General features: G+C 43.9%; 6 protein-coding genes across 6 annotated transcripts; 3 read left to right on the top strand and 3 right to left on the bottom strand.

Annotated features, from left to right (window-relative positions):
- Nucleotides 1-902: 902 nt before the first annotated feature.
- BDB00DRAFT_329058 (WD40-repeat-containing domain protein) lies at nucleotides 903-2821 on the bottom strand. The gene is made up of 7 exons (XM_053116963.1): nucleotides 2666-2821; nucleotides 2564-2600; nucleotides 2386-2473; nucleotides 2222-2307; nucleotides 1881-2119; nucleotides 1713-1806; nucleotides 903-1624 (listed from the first exon to the last, which is right to left on the bottom strand). Exons 1-7 carry the CDS (start codon nucleotides 2729-2731, stop codon nucleotides 1254-1256), a joined length of 981 nt encoding a protein of 326 aa, XP_052985242.1. The 5' UTR covers nucleotides 2732-2821; the 3' UTR covers nucleotides 903-1253.
- A 2022-nt stretch (nucleotides 2822-4843) lies between these two features.
- BDB00DRAFT_867047 (uncharacterized protein) lies at nucleotides 4844-5104 on the bottom strand (the record flags this gene model as incomplete). The annotated part of the gene is made up of 2 exons (XM_053126295.1): nucleotides 4844-5005; nucleotides 5087-5104. The coding sequence occupies 2 exons, from the start codon at nucleotides 5102-5104 to the stop codon at nucleotides 4844-4846; spliced, it is 180 nt and encodes a 59-aa protein (XP_052985241.1).
- A 2242-nt stretch (nucleotides 5105-7346) lies between these two features.
- Nucleotides 7347-9741, top strand: BDB00DRAFT_867046 (PSP1 C-terminal conserved region-domain-containing protein; the record flags this gene model as incomplete). Its single annotated transcript, XM_053126294.1, has 6 exons — nucleotides 7347-7355; nucleotides 7431-7478; nucleotides 7631-8358; nucleotides 8508-9416; nucleotides 9542-9643; nucleotides 9708-9741. 6 exons carry the CDS (start codon nucleotides 7347-7349, stop codon nucleotides 9739-9741), a joined length of 1830 nt encoding a protein of 609 aa, XP_052985240.1.
- A 396-nt stretch (nucleotides 9742-10137) lies between these two features.
- BDB00DRAFT_797613 (WD40-repeat-containing domain protein) lies at nucleotides 10138-12317 on the bottom strand. The gene is made up of 9 exons (XM_053121556.1): nucleotides 12030-12317; nucleotides 11788-11898; nucleotides 11633-11713; nucleotides 11479-11555; nucleotides 11266-11386; nucleotides 11115-11195; nucleotides 10805-11027; nucleotides 10555-10710; nucleotides 10138-10481 (listed from the first exon to the last, which is right to left on the bottom strand). Exons 1-9 carry the CDS (start codon nucleotides 12172-12174, stop codon nucleotides 10202-10204), a joined length of 1275 nt encoding a protein of 424 aa, XP_052985239.1. The 5' UTR covers nucleotides 12175-12317; the 3' UTR covers nucleotides 10138-10201.
- A 907-nt stretch (nucleotides 12318-13224) lies between these two features.
- Nucleotides 13225-13976, top strand: BDB00DRAFT_328847 (Ctf8-domain-containing protein). Its single transcript, XM_053116962.1, has 2 exons — nucleotides 13225-13445; nucleotides 13570-13976. Exons 1-2 carry the CDS (start codon nucleotides 13308-13310, stop codon nucleotides 13825-13827), a joined length of 396 nt encoding a protein of 131 aa, XP_052985238.1. The 5' UTR covers nucleotides 13225-13307; the 3' UTR covers nucleotides 13828-13976.
- A 472-nt stretch (nucleotides 13977-14448) lies between these two features.
- BDB00DRAFT_935222 (uncharacterized protein) lies at nucleotides 14449-15820 on the top strand (the record flags this gene model as incomplete). The annotated part of the gene is made up of 3 exons (XM_053129185.1): nucleotides 14449-15286; nucleotides 15385-15653; nucleotides 15747-15820. Exons 1-3 carry the CDS (start codon nucleotides 14499-14501, stop codon nucleotides 15818-15820), a joined length of 1131 nt encoding a protein of 376 aa, XP_052985237.1. The 5' UTR covers nucleotides 14449-14498.
- Nucleotides 15821-19466: the final 3646 nt, after the last annotated feature.

The following is a 19466-nucleotide window of genomic DNA, read 5'->3' as shown; positions in this document are numbered from 1 at the left end:
GCAAAGATTACTTTAGTAGTACTGTATTATCGAGAGCAGCTTTTTTGTACATATCATTTGACTCTGCAACCCATTTAGATATCCACTAGGTATATTATCGCCTGTCTATAACTGTATTGTTGTATTTACACCCTCTTAGTAAACTCACCACCAGAAACGAACCGTTTGAAAACCACAATTGCTCTTTGTCGTGCCTTTGATTCAGCTGCTGAAAAAAGCATGGACCCTGAGTAATATGGTACCGTTAATATGTATTATGATTCATCGCCTGTAGTTGCACAGCGAGGGAGGTGGCGCAGGAAAGCATTATTTATATCTGAAATTCTTTGGTATCGGTTCAGAAAAAGCTGTAACACCAAAAACTTTGATTTCTGTTCCAGAAACAGTGTTGGTAGAATAATACGAAAAGGAGAAACTAGATTCGCTTGTAAGATCGAACTTACTTTTGAATGTTTTACGTACGACTGATCAAAAGAGCCACCATGTCGCCGCATCTGGTATGTATTTATAATTGCCGATACTACGATACGATGTATGCTCGCTGGCCTAACGTTGGCAATAGTTTGTCAGCCTTTTGTTCCAAGTGCCATTGTATTGTTCGTCAAGCCAAGCTATACTTTACGATCACGTTGCCAACAGACACAGGACGAAAAGTAAAACATAGACTATATTAATGTATCTTAAATCTTGGACGAAAGGCAGTCAAGAGCAGATAAATACATCATCAGTACTTTGTCCACACTGGAAGCAACAGCGACAGAGGTTGCGTACTTCGTGGGCCATCGAGCACGGTACTTCTTGCCACATCTTATAAGATGAACGATAACAGAAGCAAAGATGTCAGTATGTAAGCGGTCTTCAATTATTTTCTAGTAATATCGACATGTTTTTGATGTGTACTTACTACAAACACTTCAAGTTCTACTAGAAGCCTTTGTTTGTTGTTATGCAATATCAACACATCCGTGAGCTATTAATAATGAAGGCAAGACCGCCTCTCTTGCTTTTATTTAGAGCGTATTGCATACATAATACTTGAATTTGATCATGTACGAACTAGCGAAATATTACATAGTATCAAAGAACTATATACAAGTATCAAAGAGAAAAAACACAGTTTATTTACATGGGAAGAGTTGATGATCATCATTAAAACTTTCCTTCTTTTTCTTTTGTGTATATGATTAGGTGCTCTTGTGTGCTAACTTGAGAAATGACAGAAGGCTCTTGCAACAATGCTTTGCACTTCTCTTTTAAACGGATGATCCGCTACTGGCAAACCATTTGATGGATCTATCCTCGGACACGGAAACGAGTTTTGTGCCTTCAGGATTCCATGCCACACTCCATACTTCTTCACTATGAACTTCGTGGGTTTCCAAAACGGATCGCATACCCAAATCCCATATTTTAACCTTGCGATCTGCTGATGAGCTTGCGAGTTGCTGTTTGCTGATATCTGGGTTTGCATCGACACCCAAGACCCAACTGGTATGACCCGTGAGTACCGAGGCGAGTTGACCATGCTCTACATCGTACACATGAATACACTTGTCATCACTTCCACTGATCAATGTGCGGTTATCCGGAGCAAATGTCAAATCGCGAACAGCTCTGGCATGTCCTATATTTATCCAGTCCATCAAGCTCGTATTAGCAAAAGAATCCTAAACGTTTTCAATCCACTATACAAAGTCCCTTTCCTCATGTACCTGACAAAGTGTGCGCCAATTGATTTGTTTCGATATTAAATACATAAATCGATCCATCTTCTGCAGCACCTGCAACATACTTGCCATCTGGGCTCTATATAAGCATGTATACAAATGGATCAGCTACATTTATCAGTTATGAATATCAATCCAATGTGTTATACGTACATAAGTAGTGGTGGTAACAAACTTTTGTTTAGTTGCAAACGAAGAAACTTTGTCGCCAGATTCAACGCTGTACAAATTGATATCGCCGTTATGTGAGCCACATGCAATAAACTCGCCATCAGGACTAAACTTGGCTTTCCATGCCTCAACAGGTGTAGCGTTGATCGTCTTCAAAAGTGCACCGTCGTTTTCAAGATCCCAAATACAGAGTGTCGAATCGATGGAAGCAGATACAGCACCTATCATTTGCAATCATGTATAAGCATGGCAGACATACATACGTATCTATCCAAAGACTGCAAAACCTTGAGCACAGACATAGTATGATATTCATTACTTACGTGTACCAGTGCTGTTAGTATCGACTGAAACAACAGACAAGACGTGCCCGTCTAAATCGTACTTTAACTCGCCCGAAGATCCATCCCTGCGTTGTGCAATTGCAAAAATAAACGCGTCAGCCTCTTTACTTTCAGCGTACTTTTCTTCCCATGTAGAGACATACCAACATTTAACACTGCTGTCTGAAGCACCAGTGACGACGCAATTAGTGTTTTTGGACCACGCAACATCCCAAATGTCGTCCTGATGCGCTGCGTTTTTAAAATTAAAAGGGCAAAAAGCAAGTGTCAGCAAGATCTTTCCGGTTATATGAGTTTTATAAAGAGTATTTTTTTGTTTACCATCGTCAACAACAACTGTAGGAATATATGTTGTGGGCTGAAAAAAACGTATTGAGCAATCATTTCTAGCATGTGTTCCTGCTGCTTGTTGCAGAGACTCACCATGTTTAAATACAAAAGGCAAGAAAGTGTCAAGCGCGCAGCGAGGGCGAGGAACCGGGCTTTCATTTGCCGAATCAAGGCTACTACGCTGGGTTGGCGGCAAGCGACCTTTCCATACCAAAGATGTTATTCAAAAGCTCGTTTAGCTGCAGAAACATACAAGCGGGTGGAAGCTTCATGATGAGCTACTACTGCTGCTCTTTTATAACTTTCCTAAATAATTGCCTTTCTCTTTATGGTAAAATAATAGTAGTAATTTTAAGTCAAAGGTGCTATTACAGAACCTACTTCGTACGTAAACCAACAACCGGTAGATCGATCCTATAAATATCATTACGAGAAGCAGGTACAGCAACATCACCGCGATTCACATCACTTTTTGCAGGATACCGACTCCAATTATCAGCCGTAGTTGTGGTTTTTCATAGGTCGTCAGCGAGCTATTGTTGCTCTGAACCTAATGACACGTAGTGATGATATCGTCTGGATGAGCGGTCTGCGTATATACGGAGCAATTCACATGGAAATCAGTGTGAACTACTTCGCCTTTAGCAGCATTCTATTTATCTGGTTTCTAATATATGGTATGATACGAAATAGACATTGTTTCTTTATTCGTTGTGTGATGCAGAATGCTGCTTTTCACTTTACTATGCTCACGGAGAAGTTAACATATGAAAGTGAGATGGACTTCTTACAACTTGATAAAACCACTTAAGTTGTATGAGACCGTGTGTTGCAAGCGTCATGACATATGCATAATTTATTTCGTGAAGTTATGAAATGTATATATCAATAATAAGTATAAGCACACGCAACGAAATGTAGCTTTATACACCGTATGTGTGAGGAGGCGATTTTGTATAAAATGAAGACGCGTGAGTAAAATATGAATACTAAAAAGGGTAGAGGAAAGAAGATCGTGTATAGTAGCACATAATTATATTGACACAATACTGGTAGAATAACTCCTTACAAGACCGGTGCACTAAGTCTTATGACATCTAGTTGGTAACCTTGTATACATATTGGTAAGTATCGAGATCTGGATTTTGCTCGCCGATACAGCAAGACAAGAATTGCTTTTGTTCACGTGGAGTAAACTGTCAGTATCCCGGACGATACATTTTGGGATGTCTTCAAGGATATTATAACCAAATTGCTCGCGGCGTACTTGTATATCGCCAGCAGTGCTTCCTTCTGGACATTCGTAGAAGCATTTGTGGGAAATAGGGACTATAGGTAGACTTGCATTCAAAATTGTACGTGTCAAGATCGGAAGTATCTTCATCGAGGCAGCATGATAGAATGCGTTCTTGTCAACGCCTTCATTCTCGTCGGTTCAGTCACAGTCACAATGTACGATGGGATATCTTCGTTCGACCAACTGCGAGCAGCACTGTCCTGTGTTATAAACAGTGTCTCCAGGTAAAAACACTTGCTGTATTGTGCTTCATCATCGGTCGCAATGTCTCCACTTATAAATGTGAGCGCTGAAAGCGCTGCAGCACCAAAGGGTTTGGAAAATGCATAATGACTTACTGCGATCGAGTGATGATGAAGGTTGAAATCCGTACTTTTATATACATTGGGACTTTAATACTAAAGTCGCTATATTGTAGTTGGCTAGGAGGCGAGCTTAGGTACTGTAGCATAAGATGAATAAGTTTCTGATGCTTTGTTAGAAGGGTCGACTGTACCAGCACCGTAGCAAGTCCAGACAACGCATTGTCGTGGCCTCATTGAAGTGCGCATTCAGTTCCTACAGCAGATAGCATGGTTATGCCTAGATACAAGTAATACCACCATTACTTAGATTGAGGAAGTCTAGTGTAACAGGTTTTTCAAATTTAAAAAGTTTATCTGTTACTGTATAAGTGGGAGAGGTAAGCTTACCAGTATTTTTTATGTTTTTTAAATGTTTTTTGTGATGCTTTTTTGCTTTTTTTCCGTTTTTCTGGGTGATTTCTCGATGTACGGCACTGCAATAAAAAAGAAAAGAGGAAGAGAGCCTAAAAGAGTAAACGATTAGTTTATAACCAGGTACTCGTCAATGTAACTAAGACTGATAAAACAAGGTCAAGTACTTACTTTTTTTTACCATAAATAACCTAGCCAGTAAATTACCTTGAGGGGCGGGGTGGGTTCCTACTCCATCTCATCTCCTTCACCGGTCTTCTACTCCGTATCCACCGACTGCTCCTCAACGTCTTCCATTTCAACATCTTCGTTGAAATCAAGCAAGGTTGGAACATATTGTTCCTCCTTCTGCTGTTGCTGCAGTGGTACTGTTGGTACAACATCTTCCATTTCAATGTCTTCGTCGAGATAATGCTGTTGCTGTGGTGGTGGTGTTATGAGGGAGGAGAAGGAAGAAGGAGAGAGTAGCGGTGGCGAGACAGGCAACAGTTGTTGCTGTACCTGCTGTACTTTCTCCATCCGCAACTGCTTACGCTCACTTTCCTATTCTTTTTTCTTTGCTATCAAGGAGCGGATAAAAGTATGGAAAGTGAGTTACATCCTATCCTGGACAGTATCAAATTTTCTGTAAAGATATAACATTGTTCCTTCGTTCAACTGCACCACGAAGGCTTGTTCTCTCCTGTGAGTCGACTATGGGCAAATGATGAAATTTCATCAAAACGACAATTTTCTTCTTTTGAACGATACAATATACGCGAAGCGTAAATATCTGCAATCAAATCATGTTACAACGAATGGGGATGCTCATGATGCCTGCGTCATAACTCGGATGGGGGAAGCGGTATTCAATAAGGTCACAGCAAAAAGGATCATCTCTTCTACAATGTCGTAAAAAAAACCTGTAACATGGGTAATAATTTCCAATTCGTTGCGTTACCTCCATATAAGATATTTCCCTAACTTTACTTACGCCTCCCTCTCTCTCTGTAACAACACCTTCTATGCATCAATATTTCCGTTACCGCAAGGATGCAGCCGTAATTGCCTTAAGGCACTGGTCAATCCAGTCTTCTTCCAACACTATAAAACCGACAATTAACCTAAATGCCCAAATGTGTTGTGTTGCAAGCTCCAAAGTGTTACGAAGAAAGAGAACAATCCAAGGCAGCACGATGTTGAAAAGCGGCTTTGAGAGTTTGTGAAACGGATCGAAAGCTTGAGCTTAGTTTTGTGGAGTGAACATAATGGAGAAGGATGGTACAACACTGACATTGAATATGAGCAACATGAACATTCTTTGGAAGAAGAAGGTGCCGAGTTATATATAGATAGCAACCCTATTTGTAACCATCTTCCTCCAACTTAAAAAATATTGTCAAAATATAAATCTTTTTAGTCACTTCTTTTTTGTAAGTATTACTGAATGTTTGATGGACGTCGAGCAATGTGTACATTACTACCACGTACTATGAATCCGGATCTTTCTTGTACGCTGTGTAAAACCACCCCGAATTTGGGAAAAAAAGAATGCTCCAGAGGCGTCGTCGCACAAAATTTTCAGGGAATCGGGAAATGGCCTATTTGATTTCCGCAGTCGCCGTTCCGGGGCGTGTGCATGTTTCTGCAAGTGACAGCCATAATGCTGATGACGACGAAGCGGTGTGGTAAACAAAGTTTACTAACAGCTACGATACTCATAGCATATATTCAGCCCCCCTCTCTCACCGCTACTACCCTTCGCTCACAGCTCATTGTAAACAGCGTGTGTTTCCGTTGGTTTATTATTCCATATATCTTTCTTTAGGATAATTAACAGACTGGGTCCCTCATCTCACAGTGTGTCTATGCACATTACTTGAAATTGGATATATTGCAAACAAAAAGAAAAGCGGGGGGGAGGGGTTGGTCGTCGTGGGATGGGAGAGCCATCTGTTTGTTGTTTATCCGCTGAGTCTAGCCAAGGTACGAATGAGTTCAGCCAACCCTTTTGAATTACCTGCTTAAACCCGGCCCCCCACCCCTCCACCAACGGCTACAACTATCTACTACAACACTTGACTTATACACAAAACCACCCCCACCAGACCAGCAGAAAAATAAATAAATATTAACTCCACGGTCTTCAAGTAACCCCGACAAGAGCTTCTTCTTTTCTTTTTTATATTTTTGTTCACCCCGTTTGTCGGCATTCTGCAATTCTTTCCTCTCCACTACTACTACTACTACTACTACTACTACTACTACTTCAACACACTCACACCATTGCGAGCTCCACCTTGTAATTTTTTTGTCTCCTTTGGCAATCGGCTTTTTATTTTTGTGTGCTTGAACGTGTGTTTTCTTAAAAAGGTAAAAAGCGAGTTACAGATACAGGAAAAAAGAAACGCGGACGAGGGCGGCAAGGGCTGTGTTTTGCTCGTGTCTCGCGGTCTGTTGTTGTTATTTCGTACCTGGTAATATTTATACGGCTTGTATGTGTTTTGATAGAAAAAGAAGAGTACCCAACGCACCGACCTTGTAATATATATACAAACGTATCCTCTCTATATACCAAATTTCTATTTCACGAAAAACGACAAAAGGTAAACCCACACACACTCTCTCTCTTTCTCTAACAGAAAAGAAGGATGGGCTCTCGTTGCAGGTTAGGTGGGACAACCCAGCAAAACACATAACTCAACGTGGTAGTACATAGTTCTTACCACCGACAATAACAAGCTGACCATCCTACTCTAGTTAATCCAAACGCGGTATAAGCATGGCAAAGGTATAATAACAGTGTGTGTTATGCGGGGGCACAAATAGCGTGAATGGCTCACAGTATGTTCTCAAACGTAAACAGCAACACAACCAAAGTACTACTGCGCAGGCAGCCAAGTCGCGGAAAAAGGTAATGATGACGGATGATGGTAGCTCTTGGGAGGACGGGGGAATGCAATAGTGTGGGAAAAGAATATAATCATTAGGACTAATATTGAACATGTCTCTATATGTATGCGGGAACCTTTGATCGATAATACCTACCAACAACGACGATGATAGGAATCTCGAGCAGACGAGAACAACAGCAACAATACATGGCCAGATAACAGCACAAATGACTCTGGATTCCAATGGGAAGGACCATCGATATTCGACGACAACAAAAACAACAACAGCAACAACAACAACAACAACGGTGATCATGCGCCGGCGCATGAAGTGATACCACCTGATATGATTGATGGAAATAGCAGACACAACATGAATAACGACATTCATGGAAAGGACGACGGTACCAACAGCAACGACGTGTTGGCTGTCCCCATGTTACCGGGCGTCTCCATGGAACCCATTTATCGTCAGCACCGCAGTCTGTCCTTCTCAATGGGACAGGATCCTACATTTTTCGGCTACAATGATTACAGCGATGACGATGATAATATACCGAGTGACACCACAAAAGCATCCACACGGATGATGCCCAACAGCCACACGTACAAAAACTCGCTTGAAACAATGACAGAGGAGGAGGATGACGAGGTAGATGATGCGCAAAATGACAACGAGGATGACGAAATGGAGTTTAATCCTTGCCGGACGCGGTCAAAGTCGTCGGGAGCGGCCCTGAGCATGTTGTCGTCCTCCCAGCAGGGATATCTAGTGAATCGTTCTATGCGCCGTGGATCGGCCGGAAAACAACAGGATGAGGGACAGGTTCCATCCGATCAGCAGCGGCTTTGCAACGTTGCTGCATCTTCATCGTCAGGCTCACAGGGTCACATGAACAGGTATATAAAAAAAAAGAAAGAGGGACGGGGCTTAACTGTGTGTGCTCTCTTGGCCCTTTTGCATTTCATTTCCCGGAGTGATCATGTCTTTTGGTAGAGTGTAGAGATGGACGTAAGGACTAACTTGATAGCTACAAACGAACTATTAGTGCAACCACAGACCCTGTGTTACGACTAGCAGAGCAGATTGAAGCTATGCAACTTCAACAACAGCAATCCGGGTACAACACTATGCCCACCTCGTATCCCATGCCTATTCCTCCTCATCCAGAAATGTATTCCCATCCTCATCCTCCTGCGCCTCATCATCACCACCTTCATCACCCAACAGCAGCGGCAGCAGCAGCAGCAGCAGGAACCCCTTATTATCCTGATCAACACCACCACCATCATCATCATCATCATCCTCATCACCCCCAACCACAGCACAATGACACGTCTACCGCCACAACAACGACGGTCGATTCTCGCGTGTACCAAGAAGGAAAAGGTGTAGCGTTACACCAGCTACCCACAAAAACCCTGTTGTACATGATCGAGTTTAAGGCAGGTCGCACGGACTTTTTTTACGTCATGCCGAACACTCTGCAACCACCACCCCGTCTCGGCGATCTAGTCATTGTTGAAGCTGACCGTGGTAAAGATCTTGGCAAAGTTGCTTTGGAGAATCTAACCCATGAAGAAATTTTGAATTTGAAAAAACAACAACAACAACAACAACAACATGATTCCCCTTCTACTACCACCACCACCACGACAGAAGATAATAATGAACATAGTAGCCACCCATCCTCATCGCCCCGATCTTCAGCTGAGGCAGCAGCAACAGCAGCAGCAGCAGCAGCAGCAGCAGCATCATCATCACCCGTAGCATCTGCAACAACAGATATCAAACCGTCCGATATTCAAATCAAACGTATCTATCGACAAGCATTGCCGGATGAGATTTCTGTCTTGATGCTGAAAAGCCAAGACGAGCAGCGTGCGCTCTCAATGTGTCAACAAAAGACAAAGCAGCGCAACTTACCAATGGAAGTGGTGGATGCAGAATACCAGTGGTAAAGTGGTGGTTTTCAATCATTTAGCTGGAGTAATGATAAAAGACAGAGAGGGAGGTGTTTTGTTCATTAGAAAAAAAAAGAGAAATGTACACTTACAGGGAAAGAAAATGTAAACTATACAGGGATCGACGCAAGTTGACGTTTTATTTCATTGCGGAACGACGCATTGATTTTCGAGAATTAGTCCGCGAGTTGTTCAAGATTTACAAAACCCGGATTTGGATGTAAGTACCAGACGAGAGGGGGGTAATTTGAGAGATTGTCTAACATCGGGTACAAAATTTCTAGGTGTGCTGTGAATCCTGGTAGCAATGTAAACTGAGAGACAAAAAGAGGGTGCTAAAGGGGGGGGGGGAACTTACACTTGGAAAAAAGAGAGCTTTCTACATAATTGCACATAATCTACATATCACACGTATTGGTGTATAGGCCCACACACACTCACACTCATAGGAAATTCCATCCCCAATCCACGTTTTGTTTTTGTTCTCACCATACCTTTATTTTTTCTTTTTTGGCGCACACACACCAATAATTCTACCCAAAATACCGATGAACAATAATCGCATAATTTTTGCCCAAACATCAGCCTCCCCCGTGTCCCTTCCTCACCCCTCCACCTTGATTTATTGTACACAATAATTTTACATTGAAGCGTTTTAGCAACAAAATATTTTTCTCGGATATATCATCGATATTTCCATATTCGTACAGATCCGTCGTCAGAGCAACTTGCAAACTATCGCATACATGTAGAGAGACACGCGGGTGAATTCTCAGACCTACGGTTTCCCCAAAAACCCATCATTCTTGCTTACCTCTGAGGTGTTACTACACCATGACATGGACGTTGTTTCACCTTCATGACCATCAAACAACACGGGTCCCGATTGCGGCCGTTCCACATCCCAAGCATACACCGATTTGTTGGTTGATCCACACAGGAGATAGCGATCGTCTGCCGAAAGACTCATCTTGACATAGAATGTGTGTAGCTTTTGGTTCGAGTTGACAAAGCGTCGAGCTGGTTGTGTCAAATTATTCAGATAATGCATGTTGATCCTGAATTTAAAATGGATGATCTATCCTTAGTATAGATACCAGTATCAACGTTTCCTTTTTTTTTTTTCTGTACCTGTGATCCACTGACAAGCTGTATAATCGTGTGCCAGTGCTGTCTATTTTCATATCTGTGATGCCACGTACTCGTGCCAGCGAGTCGTCATACGCACCCCATTCGTCAATTGCGTGTGCATCACGTCCTGCTCGACAATCCCATATCTTGATTTTACTACATTTATCATCATAGACCCCCCCCCCCCCGGTGTGTCAATCATATCTGTAGGACATTTCCACCCGCTCCTTTTTGTCAAGATGTGTATTACCCATCATAACTGCCAGAAGATACAATCTTGGTTTCATGGTGTGGGACAAACAGTGCACACGTGACAGATCGGTCTGGCATCACGCGTGAATATCCTCCTGCTGCTGTTGCTGCTATTTTGCCTGACCTTGCCTTTCTTTGCGATTTGGGATCGTCATGTGCATAAGGTGTTGTTTTGATCGGGCCATAGACGGGTGCATCCTCGCCTATACCATCCTGTACATCTTTTGGAAAACCATCAGCAACACCGTAAGTTTTTCCCTTTTTTCCTCCACCATTCGATTGCTCAACAAAAAAAATAACGTTCGTACCTGGATCATTTTGTTGTAAGAGTCGATATCGCGTGTCCCAAATACAAAACGCGCCATCTTTACTGGCTGATATCATCAAATCTACAAAAAAAGGATGAATCAGCAATCTATTTTTCCCCATCCAACAAAAGGAAACAAAAAGAGAGCTTACGTGGGTTGCTTGGATGGAAATTGACAGATCGTATGCTATGCTTATGTCCTTTTAATGTTGCCACACATGTTTGGTGTTCAACGTCCCAAAGCCGTATTATTGCATCTCCCGAAGCCGTCAACTGAAATATACAAAAAAAGATATCCGAATTTTAACATCAATGTGCCCCTTCTTCTTCTTCTTGTTGTTGCCTGTCAATGCATGATAACGTACAAGGAGTTGATCGTCGTTGCTCCACTTGACATCGAGAACAGCATCAGTATGGGTATAAAATGCCTTGTGAAAACGTGCTAATATGTTCTCAAACTTGGGGTGAGTAACACACTTTCAAGTGGTAGAAGATGGGAAGGGGTAACACTCTATTTACCGCTTTCAACTGTATTATCCTTGGCGGTTTGAATTAATGCTACGCGTCGTTCTTCGTCACCCACTGCTAATATGGGTCGATCTAGATAGCATATCATCATTTAGATATTCGCCCCCCCTCTCCACTCTTTCTTTTCTCTTGGCAACACAACTTACAATGACTATAAGCACAAACAAACGGAGTGCATTTCTGTCCATTGGGATAGTAGAATCGATAAATATCTTTATCTTGACAAGTAAATCGCTCGAGTAACTGTCGTCCTGGAACTGTTATTTATATGTATAATGGACCACACAAACACACGATCCATGGTGTTGCAGATCCCCCAATCACCGAGAATTAGTAATTTTCGAAAAGACTTTCGAAATAAAAGAGAGTGTGTGGGTGTGGATATTACTATTGATGGGATGCCCGTTATAACGTCGACCGTGCATGGCACGCATTCGTAAAGCTTTGTGAACGCTCCATGTTCGTGGATCGGTATGGTTTCGATAGTGTTCCAGAGACACGGCCTCATCGTCACTGTATTTTCGTTTTGTCATTTTAGGGGATTCAAAGAGAGAGGGAGGGTATAATAAAAACGCTTTATAGTTATTGATTTTTCTGGGGGTACGAGGTAAAGGAAAAAGGGGAGGCAAGGCGTAACAAGGAGAAGACAATGAACAGAGAAAGCGCGAACGCGTCGCGTGCGCGTAAATTCAATTTTTACTTTTTTCTTTTTTTTTTCCCGCCGTGGCCCAACCACCGTTGAAAGAGCCTCCCCCCTCCTTCCCTGACTTGCCCATTTAATCAGTCCCCGTGATAACCATCCCTAACTTTATAAGTGTCGTCATTTGTGCAAATCGCATAATTTGGGGGGGGGGGCCACACAACAAGCATTAACGATTGAAGAAAAAAACAGGTTTGCTTTACCCTTTTTTTTATGCTCGCATTTTCAAGTACTAAATATCTAAACAATGGGAAGCATGATACATCACACGGACCACACATTCCCGACAGAATTATCCAGATGAATGCAACTGCAACTGCAACTGCTGCTGCTCTTTTCCCCGTGGAGCAACACAGCGTGTGTCTATTTACTCTAAGCATGTCAGTATCAGGTTCTTCTTGAGCAATGTAAAAGCATGCCTCGAGAAAAAAAAAAACTCCTTTTTAATAAGATAGGATAGGATGCATCACTTGCACAGGAAAAAAGGTTGGTTTTGGTTTTCATGCAAGAGGTTACGATTATTTCTGTGCCATCCACGACGTTTATGCATCAAAAAAGAAAAAGAACAACGATCGTTTCCTCCTTATATTTCGTGAGCTTAATATAAAAAGCAGTTTTGTTCGGGATGATTCCGCGTTGTTTTTTAATTAAACTATATTTCTAGCACGCAAAAAGGAGAAGAGAGAAAGAAAGAAGGATTACTATATGTTTTACCATGCGGCGACAAGAGTTATGTTTAGAACGAGAGAGAGAGAGAGAGAGAGAGAAAGCACGTGCTGATGCACGTAAACAGTTTTAATTACATTTACTCCGAAAGAATCCAAAAAGACGCGTCTATTCCCACTTTTCGCGTTTTTTTTTCTTTTCGGGTACAACAACCCTATTCATGTAACCTCCGCTGTTCCTTTTTTTCGCCCCAGGTCAAGTGACATACATACTGCTACTACTACTACTACTACTACTACAATGGTCTGCGCTGTCATTTGTCCATTACAGTCTTCTCAGAAAGAACCAAGTCTCGTCTTGCTCGAATTCCAAGGCCATTTCCAAAGTTCCGAGTCCCAAGTCCAAAGTCTCAAAATGGGTGACCTTACAATGACCAATGTAATAAAGTGCCATATGAACCCACTCGTTTTGAACGATAGACCTAACATACACCTTATCCCCTTTTTCCCCAACCCGTTACCCCCACACCCCCCACCCCTCGAATTCATCTAAAAAAAAAAAGGACAAAGCAACCGTTGTTGTAGGACACCATCGATTGGAAGGCAAAAAAGTCAAGTTGGCCAAACCATTTGCAGTGATACGGAAACGGCAGCAAGACGATCAGACAGCAATGGATACGACGACCGATGACACCCCAGTAGCAGCTGTCAAGTATGATACAGTGACGATCCTGCGGGAGAAATATGTGTTTTCTCTACGACCGGGTCTGGTGGTGCAAGAGAGTTTACGTGGTCTAACGCGTATTGGTGGGATAAATTAACAAGGTCCCCAAAACTCATATGTAGAAGAAATATAGATATACCCACCACCCCCCTCACCCTTCTTGGGGTCAAAAGCATAAGAAAAAGCTACATAGTGTCAATTCTAATTCCTTTTTAGCGTGCTATCATGCATGGCCGATCATATGCGGACGTAAAGTGTTTCTCGGGGGGGGGGTTGTCAGGAGACGACGCTATCTCGGATGAAGAAAAAAAGGTCTGGCTGAATCACCGGCACCAACGATGATGATGATGATGATGGAAAAGAAGGGTTGTGTCAACATTTAAAGGAGACACCCTCTTTTCTGTACTGGGGGGCCAGAGGGGTAGGTAGGCATAAACAAAAAACAAAGCAATATTGATAAATTCGTGGGGGTCTTGTTAGCGCCTTTTGGCTCAGGAGTAAGAGAGGGAGTCATAGAATGTGTGCTATGTCTGTCTGTGTGTGCATCTCGCATATGTCTCTACCTGAGACAACAACAACAACAACAATGAATAGCATGGAACTCTCTCCAGTTCGCATGAATTCTTTTGCTAAGTCTGCGCGTACCACACCACTGTATAAATTGTGGAAGGGAAGGGTTCGAGGAAAAGTAACCTTTCTCCTTCTTCTTCTTCTTCTTCTCTACCTTACAACAACAGCAACAACAACAACAACAACGACCAAAGGATCATGGACACTAGCCACCATCACAACCATGTCGGTTCCCCATCATACTGCCCTTATCCCAACTGGATGGATACTACACCGTATCCAAGTCCCTACCATCACAGCACCGGATATGACATGAGCCCCATGCTCGACCGAGTGGATACGCCGCCCTATTGCGACAGTGCTCCAAGCACCAGTGGTACTTTTACACCATCGGGCACTCATGCTGCTGCTCATGCTGCTGCTTCTGCTGCTGGTGGCGATATGTCCATCGACACCGTGTTTGCCGAAGGCCCTCCTTCTGTCTTTTCAGATCATCCACACACGCCTCCTCTTATGCCATCCTGCAACTCTCCTGCTGCAGCGGCGGTGATTGTGACATCAGCAGTAGCAGAACAACACCAACACCAGCAAACGTCTTGGTGTGAGCCAACACTACCACTACCACCGTCATGCGCTTATTCTTCGTCTTCTTCGTCCATGCCCCCAACTCCGCCTGATCCTACAGCGATGCCTGGTTTCTTTGCACCTGGATTAATGCCTCCTCCATTGCCATCCGTCTATCCATGCATGCCGCCTCCGACTACTACTACTCTTCTTCTCGGTCGTGCTCCTCCTCCTCCTCCTCCTTCTGCTACTGTCACTGCTCCTACTAGGGCATCATCAAGCCTCATCATCAAGCGCAAGTCAAAGCGAGCGGACAAGCCCAAGGACAAGAAGAAATGTGCCAACTGTGGAGCAACAAAGACGCCAACATGGCGACGTGGCCCAGTAACCCGATGGCTCTTGTGCAATGCCTGTGGCCTCTAGTAAGTTGCTAGCACTACCACTACCACTACTACCCGTTACCCTTCCCGGGGGGGGGGAAATGACGACACCAAAACGCTAATATCCAATTTGTCAATAGTGAAAAAGTAAGCCGAAAACGTCGGGTAGTGACAATACAGCCCGATGGTAAAACCAAAATTTCACGCGGCGCTTTGAACGGTCAGCAGCAAGAAGACCAAAAACAACAATGCTCTCGATGCGCAGTCCACACGGCCAAGCGCTGGCATGAGCGTACGCTTTTCAATGTCGTTGCTGCTGCTGATGAAAACACCCTTGACAATAACAGCAGCAGCAACAGCAACAAGAAACAACAGCAGCGAGCAGGACGTCAATCCAAAGAAATCTTGTGTAAGTCTTCAATCTACAATTTCTTATGTTTGCATAAATTTCCTGTCAATTCAACTGATAGATGATTTACTACCTTTATTTTCACTCAAATAGGTGATCGATGTGCACGGTCTACAACAGCAATGGTATCACTACCAATATCCATGTCAGCAGCATCATCCAATTAAACCAAATGTATATTAGTAGTAGTAGCAGTAGTAGTTAGTAATAGTAGTTCTACTTAAAAGCCGACCCAAAATATTCTGAACGCCGCATGATTTGTCTTCTTTCATCCAATAAAATGACATGCTGACAACATAACTGGAAGAAAAAAATTTGTTTCGGTCAATCAGTCAGTCAGTCAGTCAGTCAGTTCGATGCAGTGAGATAAGTAAAGCTTTTATTCTTTTTCTGTAAACGATACTGTGTCTTGGAGTGCATTGCCCGGTGTCCATAAAGACAAGCGCTTTTCATGAGTGTCTCTCCTTTCCTTACTTTAGTTACTGCTTCTAAAGTAGGGTAACACAGTTCGATCAAATAAAAAAAAAAAACGTTTAAAGCCAACTCCGCTCTGAGACAAAAGGATGGACAGCCATGGATGATGGAAAACCCTCAAGAGAGCACAGAGTGCATAGCAGACACCAGACAGCGCGAGAGAGCGAGAGAGAGAGTGTGTGTGTGCGTGTGTGTGTGGCAACTTTAGCTTCCGGGGTGTCTCCTCTCTCTCTCTCTCTCTCTCTCGCTCTTTTTTTTGTGTGCTGTCTGTCTGTCACTCACTCTGTTCTACTTTTTTTATTCTATCACTTTCAAACCACCCACTTCTTTCCCTCCTTCTCTCTCTCTCTCTCTCTGTCTCTATCACCGCACATACCCTTTCGCGCAAACCCGTCTCTTCCCCCCCACACACACACAGACACCCTTGTTTCTACGACCAGAGAGAGAGTTAGTCGACATTGCCGCTCCGACATACAGACTGCTACCATTCAACTTCTCTCATCAACACACACACACAGACACACTTCTTTTTTTTTTACAAAGCAAACACACCCAATGTCAGATAAAGCAGCATTGACCACATCGTCTGAACATGAGCAACAAGGCGGTGAAGCGTCAAAGGCTGTACCGCATACAACAAAGCAGCAGACCAACAAGCAAGGTCTACCTGTGCCTATTCACCCAGACGATGCCAAAGACAAGGTCTTTACCGCCATTCTCAAAGCGCTTTTGAAAATGGGCAACAAACCGAGCTCGCCCAAAGAACTCGCCAATGTCATTGTCAAATATAAATACGCCACGTTAGGGTAAAAGAAAGAAAGAAAAAAAGAACAAGGCGGTTATAGTAGTACAGAGGTTTTGATTGATTTGGATTTGTTTGATTGAATCTTTGTAATAGAGGCGCGACACCGTTTGCCACGGTCTCTTCACGTATATCACAACACTTTAAAAGAGCTGCGGAACACAATCCTCCTCGTCCACCACTGCTTGCAAAGCATTTCGACGAACACCATTCACGAAAAATCAACTACTCGCTGGCTACTGAGCCTCCATCCTCACCACAACAACAACCACCCTCTTCTTCTTCTTCTCCTTCTGGTCACGAACCTCCCTCTCCGCCATTATCACAACCAACAACAACAACAGCAGCAGCAGCAGCAGCAGCAGCAGAAATAGCAACAGCACAGCCTCAACAACAACATCCACTGCGCCAATCAAAACGACAACGACGACAACTCGCGCAGCAACAGTTGTCAGAATTATCTTCTGAAGATGATACAACTTTGCGTCTACAACAGCCATCATCCGAATCCACGTCCAATGCTGCTGCTGGTGGTGGTGGTGAGAGTCGCTCCTCACGCCGTCGAACACGTCGTGAACGAGAAAAAGAGGACCGACGATGGAAGAAACGTGTAAAACAAGAAAAAGAAAAGGCTGCTGCGGCTGCTGCTGCTGCTGCTGCCACTGTAGCACCAGTAGAGTCAGATTCAGAGGAAGAAGGTTTTGTCGGTGGCGAACAAGACGCTGACGATGCATCAGATGAACTCGAAGAAGAAGAAGAAGACGAGGAGGATGAGGAGGACGAAGATGAGGACGAAGAACGACATATCAAGCGGATACGAAGGCATCATCATCATCAGCATTATACTCAGCATCATCATTTACCACTTTCTCCCGTTACCGCGACTTCCTCTTCCTCTTCTAGCTTTTCATCTTATTCTCCGCCATCTTCAATCAACGGGGCTGCTGCCAAACAAAAGCATCTGCATGAACCGATTGTTACAGCTGCAGCTACTACATCAACAAAAACAGCAGCAGCAGCAGCAACAACAACAACAGCAACACCGCCCGTGTCATCTCCGCTACCGCCATCACCACAAGCCGGTGCAATGGATGCTTCTGAAGAAGAAGAAGACGAAAGTGAGGCCGAATACTCTGACTATCATGAGGAAATGCTTAAAGGCGAAGAAGCATTGGCTGATGTCGAAACACGCCGGAGATCCTCACTGAGCGTGACGCGACGACCGAGTATAGCTCAAGCTATGGCTGTACCTACCGAACAGCACACACATCAGCATCAGCAATTGCTTCAACAACAGCAGCAACGATTAGCAGCAGCAGCAGTGATCAATAATAGTAATAGTAGTAACAATCACAACAACCAGTCAGCAGCAACAGCAGTAGCAGTAGCCAATGGCGCAGCAGAATCACCGCGACTCACTGCCAGACGACAGTCATTTTCGTTAATGGGCGACGACATGTGGAACGTGAACAGTCATACCAATTACGAACAACAAGACTTTGATGCTCCGGTATTCCTTGATTCATCCACTGCACATCAACTTCCATTCAACATTGCCACTCCCGAATCCGTCTCTGTTGCAGAACTGGAAGCCTACTTTGGCGGCGATAACAATGGCGCATCGTCATCTTCACCCTCTTCGTCTCCACCCTCTCAACAACAACAACAACCGCCTTCCTCGTCCTCCTCAGACCCAAACAACAACAGCCACGGATATATCCCATCAGCAGCTCGTACAACATCGCGGAAAAGCTTTTCAGCCATGATGGGATGCAAAGAAACATCGTTATTGCAACGAGCACTTCTTGCAAGCACGGCACGGGGAATGGCCGAAGCGGCTGCTGCGGTCGCTTCCTCCTCAGAGGCAGGTGATCTCGAAGAAGTCGATGAGCAAGAGATTGTCACACGGCCCCGGCGAAAGTCGTGGCCCGATGAAAGCACAACCTCGGGTGCTAATCTGTTGGCGGACGAGGACGGAGAAGGAGGCGAGGAAGATAGCATGAACGACCAGCAGCAGCAGCAACAACAGCCATCGTTACCTGCAAATGACAAAGAGGAGCCTGCTTTGGAAAAAGATGAAAAGGAGGCATCACCGTCAACTTTACAACAAGGCGTGGTCGACGACAATGAAGAAGGAGAAGAAACAACTTCTCGACAACGAGAAAAACAGCAGCAGCAGCAAAAATATTCAATCATCAAAAAGACTTTGGGTCCACTCGAATGTTATCAGCTCGATTCGCCTGACGATATACCCGATACCAAGGTGCTGCGATTCATTGCTTCTACGGATGGCGCGACAGAGCATGTGGCGTTACGCACGCGTCATGCAGCTGATAGCGCAAAAGACAGACGCAACAGTCAGCATTTTTATCTCGATGAGGGGTACGTGAATGCCACACAGTTGCGCAAGGCCGCACGGCCGGTGTTGGGCAAAGGTTCGTTTGATGCTGCCGCAGAAGCCGAGGACGGTCGTGTGGTGGTGACACTGACGAAAGGTCCACTTGAATGTCGAGGAGCATGGTAAGTTATCTTTTGTC

The sequence above is a fragment of the Zychaea mexicana genome, assembly GCF_025766255.1.
Source record: "Zychaea mexicana strain RSA 1403 chromosome Unknown BDB00scaffold_3, whole genome shotgun sequence".
Lineage (NCBI taxonomy): Eukaryota > Fungi > Mucoromycota > Mucoromycetes > Mucorales > Lichtheimiaceae > Zychaea > Zychaea mexicana.
The sequence above is the reverse complement of the archived record's forward strand: the minus strand, read 5'-3'. Positions and strand labels throughout refer to the sequence as shown.